Raw genomic sequence first — 14,394 nt, forward strand, 5'->3', positions numbered from 1 at the left:
AAGCAAATCTTTAACAGAAACTTTCAGATGCATATACAAACACAATAGGGTATTATTTTTGTTGTTGTTTACTGATAAGATTAGTGTTGACCATGTTCGTACACCAACGGCATGTGGTCCTAACCTGGCTTGCAGGGTGCAGGTCCAGAGGGTCCGTTGTTTCCCCTCCTGTAGGGTCCATTGGGCTCGTGCCCCCCATCGCCCCAGCCTCCAGGAACACCAGGGGGTTTGCCCCAGGCAGAGGTGCCGTTGTCCACTGCAGGAGAGGGGCCAGCGGGCTCCCCCCACGCCGGCTCTGGCTTGGGCTGCTGGACACTGGGCAACTCCCCCCAGCCTGGGAGAGGACATATTTATAATGTATGCTTTAAAGTTGTGTGTGCAACACAATTGCAAGTATATTCACTTACAAGACCAGCAAACAGTGATCTGACATATTGTTAGCAATTGCAGTCTGGCAGTCTAGTTTTACTGCCAACTAACTGGTTCCATTACTGATGAAAATGGAACCATAAAACTACTGAGGAACAGTGTGTGCTAGCTTCCATTCATTCACTTGCTCTACACCCCGTTTTACTCTCAATCCTCGGGCTTTTCCTCATAAAACAGTGAGCCAAGTTGTTACATGTTAATCAGAGGCAGTATTGTTATGTACTAAATGGCACCCTATTCTTTATATAGTGCACTACTTTTGACCAAGGCCCATAGGGCTCTGGCCAAAAGTAGTGCACTATATAGGGAATAGGATGCCATTTTGGACGTAAGCATCGGTTGACACAGTGCCATGATTGCTGCTCTATATAGTCAGAGGGCTTTTAGGCTCTGACAGAAAAGTCTGGCCAGGAGGGAGAGAGGCAGGCAGAGAAGGGGAGGGGGAGAGAGAGAGGGAGGCAGGCAGAGAAGGGGAGGGGGAGAGAGAGAGGGAGGCAGGCAGAGAAGGGGAGGGGGAGAGAGAGAGGGAGGCAGGCAGAGAAGGGGAGGGGGAGAGAGAGGGGAGGCAGGCAGAGAAGGGGAGGGGGAGAGAGAGGGAAGGCAGGCAGAGAAGGGGAGGGGGAGAGAGAGGGGGAGGCAGGCAGAGAAGGGGGAGAGAGAGGGGGAGGCAGGCAGAGAAGGGGGAGAGAGAGGGGGGAGGCAGGCAGAGAAGGGGGAGAGAGAGGGGGAGGCAGGCAGAGAAGGGGGAGAGAGAGGGGGAGGCAGGCAGAGAAGGGGAGGGGGAGAGAGAGGGGGAGGCAGGCAGAGAAGGGGAGGGGGAGAGAGAGGGGGAGGCAGGCAGAGAAGGGGAGGGGGAGAGAGAGGGGGAGGCAGGCAGAGAAGGGGAGGGGAGAGAGGGGGGAGGCAGGCAGAGAAGGGGAGGGGGAGAGAGGGGGAGGCAGGCAGAGAAGGGGAGGGGGAGAGAGAGGGGGAGGCAGGCAGAGAAGGGGAGGGGGAGAGAGAGGGGAGGCAGGCAGAGAGGGGAGGGGGAGAGAGGGGGAGGCAGGCAGAGAAGGGGAGGGGGAGAGAGAGAGGGAGGCAGGCAGAGAAGGGGAGGGGAGGGAGGCAGAGAAGGGGAGGGGGAGAGGGGGGAGGGGGAGGCAGAGAAGGGGAGGGGGAGAGGAAGGGAGAGAGAAGGGGGGGAGAGAGAGGAAGGCAGAGAAGGGGAGGGAGAGAGGGAAGGCAGAGAAGGGGAGGGAGAGAGGAAGGCAGAGAAGGGGAGGGAGAGAGGAAGGCAGAGAAGGGGAGGGAGAGAGGAAGGCAGAGAAGGGGAGGGAGAGAGGAAGGCAGAGAAGGGGAGGGAGAGAGGAAGGCAGAGAAGGGGAGGGAGAGAGGAGGACGGCAGCCATGACTGTTTAATTCCTGGCCCAGTTCCCAGACCCTCTTGTCCGAGCTGGCTGAGTCCACTGAGGAGGACTGTAAAGCAGGCAGTCTAGAGCAGTGTGTGCCAAGCCTGGCTGATCAGTCTCTGGTTACAGGGGTTGTACATAGAGTAACAGCAGGGGGCACTGGTGTCACTCATCCATAACCTTTTAGCAAGAACAGTGCCTTCCTGCCACAGTCAGCTTTCACTGAAGCTTTTGTCTTTGCAGTGGGGTGCCTTGAAAAGCCCTGGCATTGTGCATGTTCAATAATGTTGAGTGATTAGTGCTTTTTGAGGTCGTTTCAGTTTCGATTAAACACATTTTCAATTCCAATAATTGTCCATTAAATGCACCACGCATTATGTGGGTTAAATGCTGTAACACAATAAAACAATAAATAAAAGTCCCATGATGGTAGTGACTGTCCATTACTGCTTATCACCTATTAACCTTCATTCACATTACTTTACTCAAATATCTCACTTGTTGTGTGTTTTATTTGATGACTATTGTTTAATTCCAAGTCATTATCTCATCTCTATAGAGCTGATGCCTGTATTGTCTGACAAAAATCACTATTTTAGTAGTTCTTCAAAGTGAATAAGGCACAACTGCTGAATACCAACTATCAATCATTTAGATCATGTATTTTCAGTTAGAGAACTGCTATGCAACTTGCTCTCTATCACTCTTGATCACACATTCTTCTGTCTCTTATGTAGCAGGTGTAAAAGAAACAGACCGGACAAGTAGGCACCCAATGGATTATGATCACTGTAGGTAATTACCAAACTCCCTCCCACATCGCACAGCTCGGGCTTCGTCTGTTCCATATCTAAAGAAACTGTGCTGTGTGCGCATTGAGCTCACAGAAACCCCCCAAACCAAATGGAATTTAAAATCATTGAACCATGTCGCTCAATTAGTTGCTTAAAAACGATTAATAAAACATTTCAGTTAATCGCACTGCACTAATATTCAATGACAAAATATATACTTGAACGTTGGATATATCCTTAGACATACGGCACAAGTCTGTCACTTGCAGTCTTTCCAGTATAGGTGAATCACAGGGCGAATACCACAATACATTACAGCGGTGCAGAATAACCAGTTTAACAGACATTTCAGACAGTGAATGGGGTCGGTTTCTTACCTGGGTTGGCCATAGGTGGTCTGCCCTGGGGTCCTCCGCCCTGGTGCGGAGCGGCGGTGTTGGCGGATCCATTGTTGTTGCCGTGGGGCTGGCTGTGGTGCAGGTGGTGGTGGTTCATGTGGTGGTGGTTGTTGTTGCTAGGGGGGACGGAGGAGTGGTTGTTGTGGCTGTTGTTGACGGTCAAGCCTCCGCTACTCTTGCTGGTCGGCGGCTGGGTGGGGTTGCTCCCTTGGTTACCGTTACCTCCAGTGGGGTTGTTGCGGTCCCACATATTCACGGTCTTGTTGTAGGCGCTGGGGTCTCCCCAGGTGGACGTGCCGTCATCGATCTCCATCTTGCGGCGGATGGAGGGAGGAGAGGGTTCCTCCCAGCCAGTGGGCTCCATCGCTGGGTCGGGTTTGGCTCCGGAGCTCCCCGGGCCCCAGCCGGGGTTGGAACTCTGCCTTACAGATGCAGGGCCGCCCCAGGACCCCATGCTGCCTCCTCCTGGTCCACCTCCTCCACTATTGCAGTTGGGGCTTTCCTGGGGCTTGGAGCCCCATCCTGGTGCCGGGCCGCTGGGGCTTTCCTGGGGCTTGGAGCCCCATCCTGGTGCAGGGCCGCTGGGGCTTTCCTGGGGCTTGGAGCCCCATCCTGGTGCAGGGCCGCTGGGGCTTTCCTGGGGCTTGGAGCCCCATCCTGGTGCTGGGCCGCTGGGGCTTTCCTGGGGCTTGGAGCCCCATCCTGGTGCTGGGCCGCTGGGGCTTTCCTGGGGCTTGGAGCCCCATCCTGGTGCTGGGCCGCTGGGGCATTCCTGGGGCTTGGAGCCCCATCCTGGTGCTGGGCCGTTGGGATGCTGGTTCTGGGTCTCCCCCCAGCCACCAACAGCAGGGGCAGGCTTCGACCCCCAGCCGCCCCCATTTCCTCCACCCCCTCTGGGGCTGTCCTTCCACCCTCCTCCTCGTCCATTTCCTCCTTCTCCTTCCCACATGTGGCTGGAGGACCCATTCTTCTTCACCTCGGCCGGTTCTCTCCACTCTCCGCCGTTGGAGCCGTTGGATCCATTGCTGCCACTTCCATGGCCGGAGCCCCAGCCGTGGGAGGAGGACTTGGGCCCCTCTCCCCAGCTCTGGGTTAGGTTCTGCTGGGTCTTGGCTGGCCCGTCGTCCCAGGTAGGGGAGGATTTCTCCTCAGGGACACCCCAGGATTGACCTCCACTCTTTGGGCCATTGTTTGTGGTATTGGGGCCTTGGGCCATGGGGTCCCCCCAGCCACTGACGGAACCGTTGGGGGCCTTGTTGACAGGCTGCTCCCCCCAGCTTGAGGGTGGAGGGCCTCCCCAGCCTGAAGGGCCCTCACTCTTGCCTCCGGGGCCCCCTGAGCCTGGCCTCTGAGATGGTCCCAGGCTGGGGTTGGCTCCCCCGTTCCGGGGGTCCGGTGGGGATCCAGAAGAGGGGCTGTTGGAGCCCCTCCATGTGTCCCCTCCACCGCCTCCCCTCATCTCGCTGGTCTTCCTATCGTTGGCGGCACGCTGCTCCTCCATCTCCCAGGAGGTGTGCTGGCGGACGGGCGTCTGGCCCCAGCCTGTGTTGCAGAGCACACGGGGGTCCAGGTCCTGCCGAGACAGGGGAGGGGGACCTCCGTCCTCGCTGCCAGTCTGATCCCTGCGATGGATGTGCCCCTCGCTGCCACCGCTCCCGCTACCCTCACTAGCCGGGGCCGGGGTTGGCTGGCCCCAGGAGCTCACCTGCTGGTCCTGGGCTGGGCCATCTGAGGAATCCCAGCCTCCTTTGACCTCTCCTCCACCGCTGGAGTGCTTCCCCCAGTCTCCTCCCCAGCCTCCTTCTCCACTGCCACTCCCGCCTCCTCCGCTGCCAGAGTGGCCCCAGCCGGACATGCCTCCGGAGGGTGCTGAGTCCCAGCCTGAGTTCTTGGAGGAGGAGTTAGCGGATGTCTTGGTGTCTTCGTTGCCCCAGACGGAGCTCCCTGCGTCTCCGTTGAGCTGGGAGGACTCAGTAGGGGACTGGCCTCCCCAGCCGGGCAGCCCGTGGATGGGGCTGAGGGGCTGCTTAGTGTGGTGGCTGTTTTGTCCGTCAGTGTTAAGGTTGGGGTGTTCCATGCTGCTGAAAGACACATTCTTATTGGAGGACGGGGCATCAGGGCTCATCATGCCTCCCCAGGTGCTGCTGCTGTTGTTCTCGTCCCCTCCCAGGCTCCCATTGCCCAGGATACCGTTGGGTGGTAGTGGGGCGGGGTTCGGGCCACCTCCAGCCCCCTCTTGCCCCAGCACGGGCCAGGCCGAGGGGTTGGCGTTGGGGTTCAGGTTCAGGCTAAAGCTGGGCTGGGAGTTCCAGCTGGGTGCTCCTCCACTCCGACCCAGGTTGGGCCCAAGGCCGTCGGGTTTGGCGGCTCCCTCAGTGGGGCCCATGGAGATGGGTCCTGGTCCGGAGCCCCAGCCCCTGCTGCCGATGGCTCCAACTCCCTGGCCACCGCTAGGCTGCATCATGCTAGCTATGTTAGCGACGTTAGCTTTGAGAGAGGAGGGGTAGTGGGCCTGCTGGCTAGTAACCCCCGCGGCCATGCTCATGTTGCTGCTGGTCTCTGGGTTCGTACAGTCAGCGGCTGTGGCACATTCTGGAGGATTCGCTGGTCGGCTGACGCTGCTGCGACTGATTGAGGGCCAGGCCTCGGTGTCGCTCCCGTCGATGATCACTTGATCCCAGCTACTACTGGTGGTGCTGCTGCTGCGGTCGGTGGCTGGTGGTAAGGCTCCCCAGTGGGGATTCTCATGCTGGGCACCAGGACCACTCTGGAAGGGCAGGTCTGGAGGAGAAAAAGAGAGAAAGATGTATTTAACCTGGAGAAAACATTTGAGAGAGAGAAACAGAGAGAACACCATGTAATAAACTCCCTCAGCTCCTGGAGGAAGTCATTGTACTGTATCTCCTTGGTTGGTTAAATTGTTATCATCCGACTTGGCAGCAGTGAGAGGAGAGCAATGGTCACGCTCTCTTGGTCTGTTCTCCAGTCATATGCCTGCCTTAATCAGAATGTACAGCAGACCATGCCCCATATCTTATTAGCTATGGCATATCCATATATTCCTGCTTTGGTGCAGTCAGATGTGGAGTGACTGGGTGAGAGATAGGAGCCCTCCCTCTCCTACTTTCACTCCCACTAGCCCTCCTTCCTTCCTCTATGTGAGTGGGTGAAATGGAACCCTCCCTCCCACCTGCTCTCTCCCTCTCCCTCCTTCCCTCCCTACTCTCTCCCCCTGAACTGAGAGGCCCATTAGTCTCCCCTAGCTGTGGCCGTGAAGGGAAGCCCAAGTGGAAAGCTGCTCATTTATTGAAATGAAACCAAGATGGCTCCTCATCTATCACTCCCTATGCTCCAGCAGGTCCCCACAAAGCACTACCAGGTCTGGGCTGCTAGACACAGCTACACTCCGACACTGTGGAGACTGCAGAGTACGCACATTAAAACTCTGCCGTCTTCAATTCTATATTTCTTTCCTTCACACACACTGAAAAAACTAAGAAAATAAATCATAAAACAGCATAATAACCAGAACACAAAAAAATGCTCCTATTAATATATGTCCTCACACCAGAAGAGGGAGAAAAACAAGATATACACTACCGTTCAAAAGTTTGGGTCACTTAGAAATGTCCTTGTTTTTGAAAGAATAGCACATTTTTTGTTTCTCGTCAGTCTATTCTTGTTCTGAGAAATGAAGGCTATTCCATGTGGGAAATTGCCAAGAAATCTTGTACAACGCTGTGTACTACTCCCTTCACAGAACAGCGCCAAATGCCTCTAACAGGAATAGAAAGAGGAGTGGGAGGCCCCGGTGCACAACTGAGTAAGGACAAGTACATTAGAGCGACTAGTTTGAGAAACAGACGCCTCACAAGTCCTCAACTGGCAGCTTCATTAAATAGCACCCGCAAAACACCTTTCTCAACGTCAACATTGAAGAGGCGACTCCGCAATGCTGGCCTTCTAAAGCAGAGCTGCAAAGAAAAAGCCATATCTCAGACTGGCCAATAAAAACAAAAGATTAAGATGGGCAAAATAACAAACACTGGACAGAGGAACTCTGCTTAGAAGGCCAGCATCCCGGAGTCACCTCTTCACTGTTGACATTGAGACTGGTGAGTGGAATATCCTTCATTTCTCAGAACAAGAGTAGACTGATGAGTTTCAGAAGAAAATTCTTTGTTTGTGGCCATTTTGAGCCTGTAATCGAACCCACAAATGCTGATGCTGCAGATACTCAACTCATCTAAAGGCCAGTTTTATTGCTTCTTTAAAATCAGAACAACAGTTTTCAGGTGTCCAAACATTATTGCAAAAAGGGTTTTCTAATGATCAATTAGCCTTTTAAAATGATAAACTTGGATTCGCTAACACAACGTGCCATTGGAACACAGGAGTGATGGTTGTTGATAAACGTAGATATTCCATAAAAATCTTTTTAAAAATCTGACATTACCAGCTACAATAGCCGTTTACAACATTAACGTCTACACTGTATTTCTGATCAATTTGATGTTATTTTAAAATGGACAATTTTTTGTTGCTTTTCTTTCAAAAACAAGGACATTTCTAAGTGAACCCAAACTTTTGAACGGTAGTGTAAGTCGAGCCCACACTGTGCAACATAGCCTCAGCCTACAGACACACAATACTCTCACTAATACCGATGAGCGGAACCAGTCCCGGTAACAACTAATAATAGGCTCATTTCGTGCCATGAGGCCGCAATGAATCAATGAGAGGCAGCTAATCAATGGCCTTATTAATGCTGCTGGAGAGGAGGAGGAGGTGGTATTGATCCACCAACCACCATGCAAAGCAAACCACTAAAAACTGGTCTTATCTACAGAGAGGACCTAAGAACACTGCTGTTCCCACTCGCCTTCATTACTTGAGAGCAGGGTCGGGGGCCAATTTATTTCAATCGAGTAAATTCAGACTGCCTAGAAATGAGACTGACCTCAATCCTGCTTATGTTACGAAACTGCACATTGTTGAAGGCTGTACTATAATCTATTTGTTTTTGAAATTCACAAATCCAATAAGCTCATCAATTGTCATATCAAAAAGAAAGGTATCCCATTGCTAGCTATATTATCTATGACACAAAAGCATTCTCAATGTCAAAGTTGTCTTAGACATTTAGAAAACGTATAGCCTCCGGCTTTCCTTTGACGCGTCACAGAATGTTTTATTAATATGCGTGTGTGTGAAACAGTTGGGTAGGCCGTATTTGGTCATCGCCTCGTTTCAAATAGAGATTCTTACCTTCTATTAGCTCGCTATTGGAGTCCATTGGATTCTATCAGATCGTTCCGTGATTTGCATAATTGCCTGGAGTTTATCCATCACAGATAAAGCTATGGTCAACACAATCCTGTCAAATAGTGGGGGGACTAGCTTCCGTTTGAGACACACTGACTGACAGATATGTGGTTAGGCTTAAGATACTGCGCAACACGCCTGAGTCCCTCCAAATGCAATTTTCCCCTCAACATACTTATCTCCTCTTCTCAGACTGCCTTATCACAAAGAGTCGTCAGTGTGTGTGTGTGTGTGTGTGTAGAAAGGCACAGACACACACACACACACACACACACACACACTGTAGGCTATATAGCTCTACGCATGCACACACACAACCTGCAATCAGCTCTACACTTCCTAGAAAGTGTAACCACAGAGGTACCACAAAATTCCCATCTCAAATCCTAACTTCCAACAATGTTGCAAAAGATTTCCCATTAAAAGTTTCTCCTACTACATTTTTGATGAGAGAAAAAAAACAAGTGAGCAGGCTGTTCGGTTGCACCTCTCCCCCTCTCAAAACTGCACAAATAGAAAACATCTAGGGCATCTAGGGTCAAGCTGAGCTGCCCGTCCAAGACGCATCATCCCACAATGCACAGTGACAGACCAGCGTGCATTAGGCTGAGTGATCCTTATGTAAGCACATCATGGATCCTTATGCAAGTACCCTATATGCTCTGTTCAAAAGTAGTGCACTATAAAAAGGGAATAGGGTGCCATTTGGGACAACTTTTCTATAGCGTTGTTCACTTAGGAACACATATCGCCATACCACATTGATCATAACTCTCCATTGTTACTCACCGGGACTATTTAATACATCTTAAACCCACAACAGAACCACAACCACCATCACTTCCTCATTGCCTTCGAGAAACAAATGCATCAAAGTCAGTACACATAACAGCTAATGTCAGTGGCCAGCGCCCACAACAACCAAAGAGGTTTTGCATGATTTGCATATTTTAGGAGTCGTTCCAACAGAGAGCCCTGTGTGGGTGTGGGAGAGAGTCAGTGTCTTCGGCAGGCTTTTGCTTTGGTAGGTTTGGCACCGTTTAGCTAACCGCTAACCTAACATAGAAAAGCTCATTGTGGGTGTTGCCGTCAGCAAAACAATGTCAATCCATATACCTGCAAGGCTGCTAGGTTTTTGTTTATATGTGAGAGGAAGGAGAGAGCGCGAGAGGACGACAGCACCAGCGGTTCTGACACAGACTAGCGTCGCGCGCCCCCCCCCCTCTCTCCGGGTCTCTTCAAGCCCGCCGAGCAGCAAGGAACGCCATTTTATCAGGCAGACCTGAAACTCAGCCAAGAGCTCAGAGGCTGCTGCCTGCAGCAAGAACGTCTCGCTCTGCCCTCTGCTTTCTCCCTTTCATTTAGTCGCTCCCTCGCTCGCTCCCACGCACACATTTTCTCTGAAGGGGCATAAAAATAGGTTGCATGATAAATCCATCATATACTACACAGAAAAGCGTGCAGCTCAGCCCTATTTTTCTCCGTCACGGACAACTCTACGAGCGAAACAAAATAAAAAACCTGGAGTAGAGAGAGAGAGATAAAAGAGCTGACGGCAGCTGTAAAGAAGGGGGTCAGGGGGTAGAGCGGAAAAATACCTGAAGAGAGGCGGTGCTGCTGCAACACCATGCTGTGAGGCGCTACGCAGAGCGGGGAGACGCAGCAGCCATCGCCATCCTCCGCCATTCAATATGTCTGCTACTGCTCGCTGCAAAGCGCCGCAACTGCTTACTTGACATGATGCCAAGAAATTGAGGCTGGCTGCGTAGTGTGTGCGTGTGAGTCACTGTGTGTGTGTGTGCGTGTGTGTCACGTCTCTTAGGTCTACTCAACCTTGCCCACTCTCTTTTCCTTACAACTCTGCACGACCTTATTTCTGGTAGGCATTCCAATAGATTAGTGAGACGTCTTCCTGCTTCGGGGGAAAAAGGTGTGTGCGTGTGAGAAACGGGGGACAATAACAAAACAACAAGGAAAAAAGGGGGACAGTTCTATTCAGTCTCTGCTGCTTCCATTCTGGTCCCAATTAGGAGGGCAGTGGGTACGATTGTGTACGCTGAATGAATAGCGGCGTCAGAAATCAAAACAAAGGGGCTTCTATTCTTTGGCTCTGCTGCGGCTCCCTGGCACCAAATATGCAGTGCGGTGAGAGCACGCACACACTACATCTGCATCAACGAACACACTTCACATACCAGCTCAGCTTCCTATCGTAGAGCACTAGTCTACTACTCGGAATAAGACAAGGCGGCAGTGATGCTAGTAGCCCTGCCGGGGAAACAACTACCGGGAGATCAGGCTGCTGCTGATAATGAGGATGCTGCTAGCAGGCAGCTCACATGGGGAACACGGGCAGGTAGCCAGAGGTTAGACACCGCCTTTCTCTCCCTATGAAAGCCAGGGTGACAGGGAGAGGGGGAGGGGTTGACAGTGGCAAAGGAAGAGAGAGCGAGAGCAGAGAGAGAGTGTGTATGAAGAGAAAGACACGGTGCACCAAAAAGGATAAAGTGCCTGTGGCCAACATCATGAGCAATAGCGTAGCCTTGGAGCTAGCTGTGAAATGCAGCAGAGAGCCATACGAATGGGGCCGAACCGGACGCCATTATTCTCCCATTCATTCAACACCGCCAATCCACCACGTTATCTCCAGCCAAACCTCACGGTGACGCACCACAAGCAGTAAACGCACCATTTAATCCCCTTTGTCCTCAAAATAGACCCTCTTTCCCCTTTCAGGAACTTCTGAGTTCAGGTCTCCGGGATCAAAAGATTCTGGTTAGTTTTCCAGAAATGGAGAGACAGAGAAAAGGAGTGAGAGTGGGCACAGGAGGATTTAAAACCGGAGAGGAGAGGTAGTTTCCTCTTGGTTCCCTGGCAGAGTCTGGGCTAATGAGGCCACTAGGGGCTGGAGGGGAGAGCGAGCGAGAGAGAGAGAGAGGGGAGAGCGAGCGAGAGAGAGAGAGAGGGGAGAGCGAGCGAGAGAGAGAGAGAGGGGAGAGCGAGCGAGAGAGAGAGAGAGGGGAGAGCGAGCGAGAGAGAGAGAGAGGGGAGAGCGAGCGAGAGAGAGAGAGAGGGGAGAGCGAGCGAGAGAGAGAGAGAGGGGAGAGCGAGCGAGAGAGAGAGAGAGGGGAGAGCGAGCGAGAGAGAGAGAGAGGGAGAGCGAGCGAGAGAGAGAGAGGGGGAGAGCGAGCGAGAGAGAGAGAGAGGGGAGCGAGAGAGAGAGAGAGAGGGAGAGCGAGCGAGAGAGAGAGGGGAGAGAGGAGAGAGAGAGAGGGAGAGCGAGAGAGAGAGAGGGGAGAGCGAGCGAGAGAGAGAGAGGGGAGAGCGAGCGAGAGAGAGAGAGGGGAGAGCGAGCGAGAGAGAGAGAGGGGAGAGCGAGCGAGAGAGAGAGAGCGAGCGAGAGAGAGGGGAGAGCGAGCGAGCGAGAGGGCTAGCATTCTCTCTAGCCTCGTTTGGCTCGAGAACAGCATGTGCTTCAGCCAACTCCATTGACTAGTGCAGTCATTGTCATGCATATACCTCTGAACATTGTTCACTTACGTGGCCCTGACAACAATGATCAAAGGAATCGCCTTACAGCTAAACCACATCAGGCATTGATCACTGATGGGAATACCTGGCTGAACAGTCATCAATGGGACTTGTTACGGATTGGTCTTTATCCGCAGACAAAACAATAGCGTCTGGAACTGGAATCAAAAGAACAAATATGCCACCTCATCCAGGCGTTTGAAGACAAAGCCAAGGGGCCAAATGAGAAAGGCGGCAGGGCCAATGCGTGTTAACAACATCTAGCTAACAGTATGCCTTCTGGCCACATGCTATGTCACCCGGGGGCTTAGGAGACAGAGAGCCATGAATGAACCAGCTGTTGTAGACCACTGAGTGCTTTTCCCACAGCACGGCTTGCATCTCAGACCCCCACTGTAGCACCTGCTATGCTACTAGAGAAAGGCCAGACAGGCTAGGCTGCAGCACTCACTGAGTTGTAATGCCATCAGCTGTTGTATTGGAGAGAGTGGGGGGTTGAGATTGTGTCTCAAGACATTGTGGTGTGGAGGTTGGGTTGTGTCTAAAGAGGACCACAATGGAAATAGAAATAGGCCTACGACGTATGTGTTTGTGTCCATTTGGTCAGACAAAAAATATTCATTATTGAATTGTTTGATTGGTTGATTGTGATTATAGCCAGCTGAGCCTGTGGGCAGACAGATGAGAGAGGATGTAACTAGATCAAGGCAGTGACTGACTCCTGTAGTACAGCCACAGCAGGCCTCTGGGGCGGGAAGCGCCTGTGTCCCCTCTGAAACAAGGGTGGCTACACCAGCAGGGAGGTCAAAGGGAAGCTGACCCCAAAGACAGAGCTCATCTACATACAGTCTCTCACATTCAGCCTGGGGACAAATTAGATTGGCCCATGTTTGCATGAATTTTGTACCATGCTGGCAGGAAAAATGACGTTTTCCTCCTAAAATTCAGAGAACACAGCTAGACACCAAATCAAATGCATACTTTCCAACACTGCATCCGTACAAAAACCTGTGTTCCTCAGTGCCAAGACTAATGCTGTATCTCTTTCCATAATTGGCAGTGGAGTACAGCAGTAAAGAAATAAGCTATTCATGGTATGACAAGGCAGACAGCCAGAGGGAAGAACAGTTGATCAGAAACCCCAGGGACTTAAAGCCTTCCCCAGCTTGGGCCTCTCCTGCCTGGGGCCGTGTTGTGCAGAGGGCCCCTGGGAGAGTTGTCCAGCCAGTCAGTTAAAAAAAACATTGGATATCAGACCATCCGTGTGTGTGCTTGAGTGCATATACACACACTGTGTGTGTGTGTGTGTGTGGCGACATGTGTCTGTAATGCCCTGTGCTGCCCAGGGTTCTGCAGAGAAATTCTGTTTACAGTGAAGCTGCAGGCAGCCCCCTCAGAGTAAACATGTCAGACAGTAATGGAAGACAGCACCACCGAGGAGAGAAATTGGAGTAAAATAAAAAAGTATGTGAACAGACACCGCCTCGTCCTCAAAGTGTCGTACAACAATTCACGGTGTGCTCATCTGTGCATGTTCTGAGTTTAAAGACAACATATACTAGAGGTGTTGGTTGAAATACCTTCCATTGGGATGTGAAGACCGGTGGTCAGAGAAAAGCTGCAGGGTTGAGGCTTAAAAAGGAAAGACGGTAGGCTAACAGTGGTTCACCAGACAGCTTGCAGAGACCGCACGCCTCCCACTCCCTCACTGGAGGAGAGACATTTACTCAAGGCTCATATTGTTTGTCCACTTCACCTCTCTCTTTCGCTCTAAATTAAAGCCCACTGGCAGAGTGGGTCTCTTGGCCTGACATGTTTCTCTACGCGGTCCACAGATCCGGTCACTGGTGAGTTCATTAAAAAAAGGTGACCGCGGGCGGTACAGGTCCTGAGTGCTCTCCAGTCTCCACAGCATCTACACTCAGCGGCTAAACACCATCACGGCCATATTTCTACAGCGTCAAGTTAAAGCCTATCTGCAGTGCACAGAGCCCCTGTAGAAACACAGGTGAACCAATGGGTCAGAGTGGAGGAGAATCTCAGAGTAACACACCATCATCAATTCCCTAATGTCAGTGGATTAGTACAGAGCGAGAACAGGGGTAATATCACCTGCCCCGAGTAACACCAAGGTTTCGGACTGACCCACATATGGACCCATCATACGAATTTGCGATTCGCCCCATTCCTCAACCTGTTGCAGGGCACTAACACAGAGACCATTTTACTCGCATATGTGCCTTAAATATTTTGCTGTCGACCTGGAATTTGAATTCTAGCACACCTAGGGATTTTGGGGATTATAGTTTTAATATCTTAAATACTATTCACTGCGCTCCTAAATATATTTGTGTGCTCCTACAATTTTTCAAGTTAAGCGCACACGTGTGCCTTGTAAAGGTCAGCGTAGAGCCCTGTGTTGAACAGCCTCATCCATCTACCATGATGACCTGCGACACTTCATTTCATGGGACCAATTTAGTAACATCAGCTTCTCTATCAAGTTACACAGAAACGGGCCACATTCCT

General features: G+C 51.7%; 1 protein-coding gene across 4 annotated transcripts in view; it reads right to left on the reverse strand.

The window, feature by feature from the left end:
• The window catches only part of tnrc6c2 (trinucleotide repeat containing adaptor 6C2), a 74,637-nt gene that overhangs the window by 31,649 nt on the left and 28,594 nt on the right, over positions 1-14,394 (reverse strand). For 2 of the 4 annotated variants that reach the window (XM_042303280.1, XM_042303285.1), the window contains exons 5-6: positions 2,989-5,790; positions 125-334 (exon numbers count right to left, since the gene is read on the reverse strand). In XM_042303280.1, coding sequence (XP_042159214.1) covers positions 125-334; positions 2,989-5,790 — 3,012 coding nt within the window. Of the gene's footprint in view, positions 1-124; positions 335-2,988; positions 5,791-8,277; positions 8,482-9,932; positions 10,404-14,394 lie in introns of those variants that run through there. The other 2 variants (XM_042303287.1, XM_042303291.1) reach the window with 2 other exon arrangements.

Source organism: Oncorhynchus tshawytscha, linkage group LG02 (assembly GCF_018296145.1).
Source record: "Oncorhynchus tshawytscha isolate Ot180627B linkage group LG02, Otsh_v2.0, whole genome shotgun sequence".
NCBI lineage: Eukaryota > Metazoa > Chordata > Actinopteri > Salmoniformes > Salmonidae > Oncorhynchus > Oncorhynchus tshawytscha.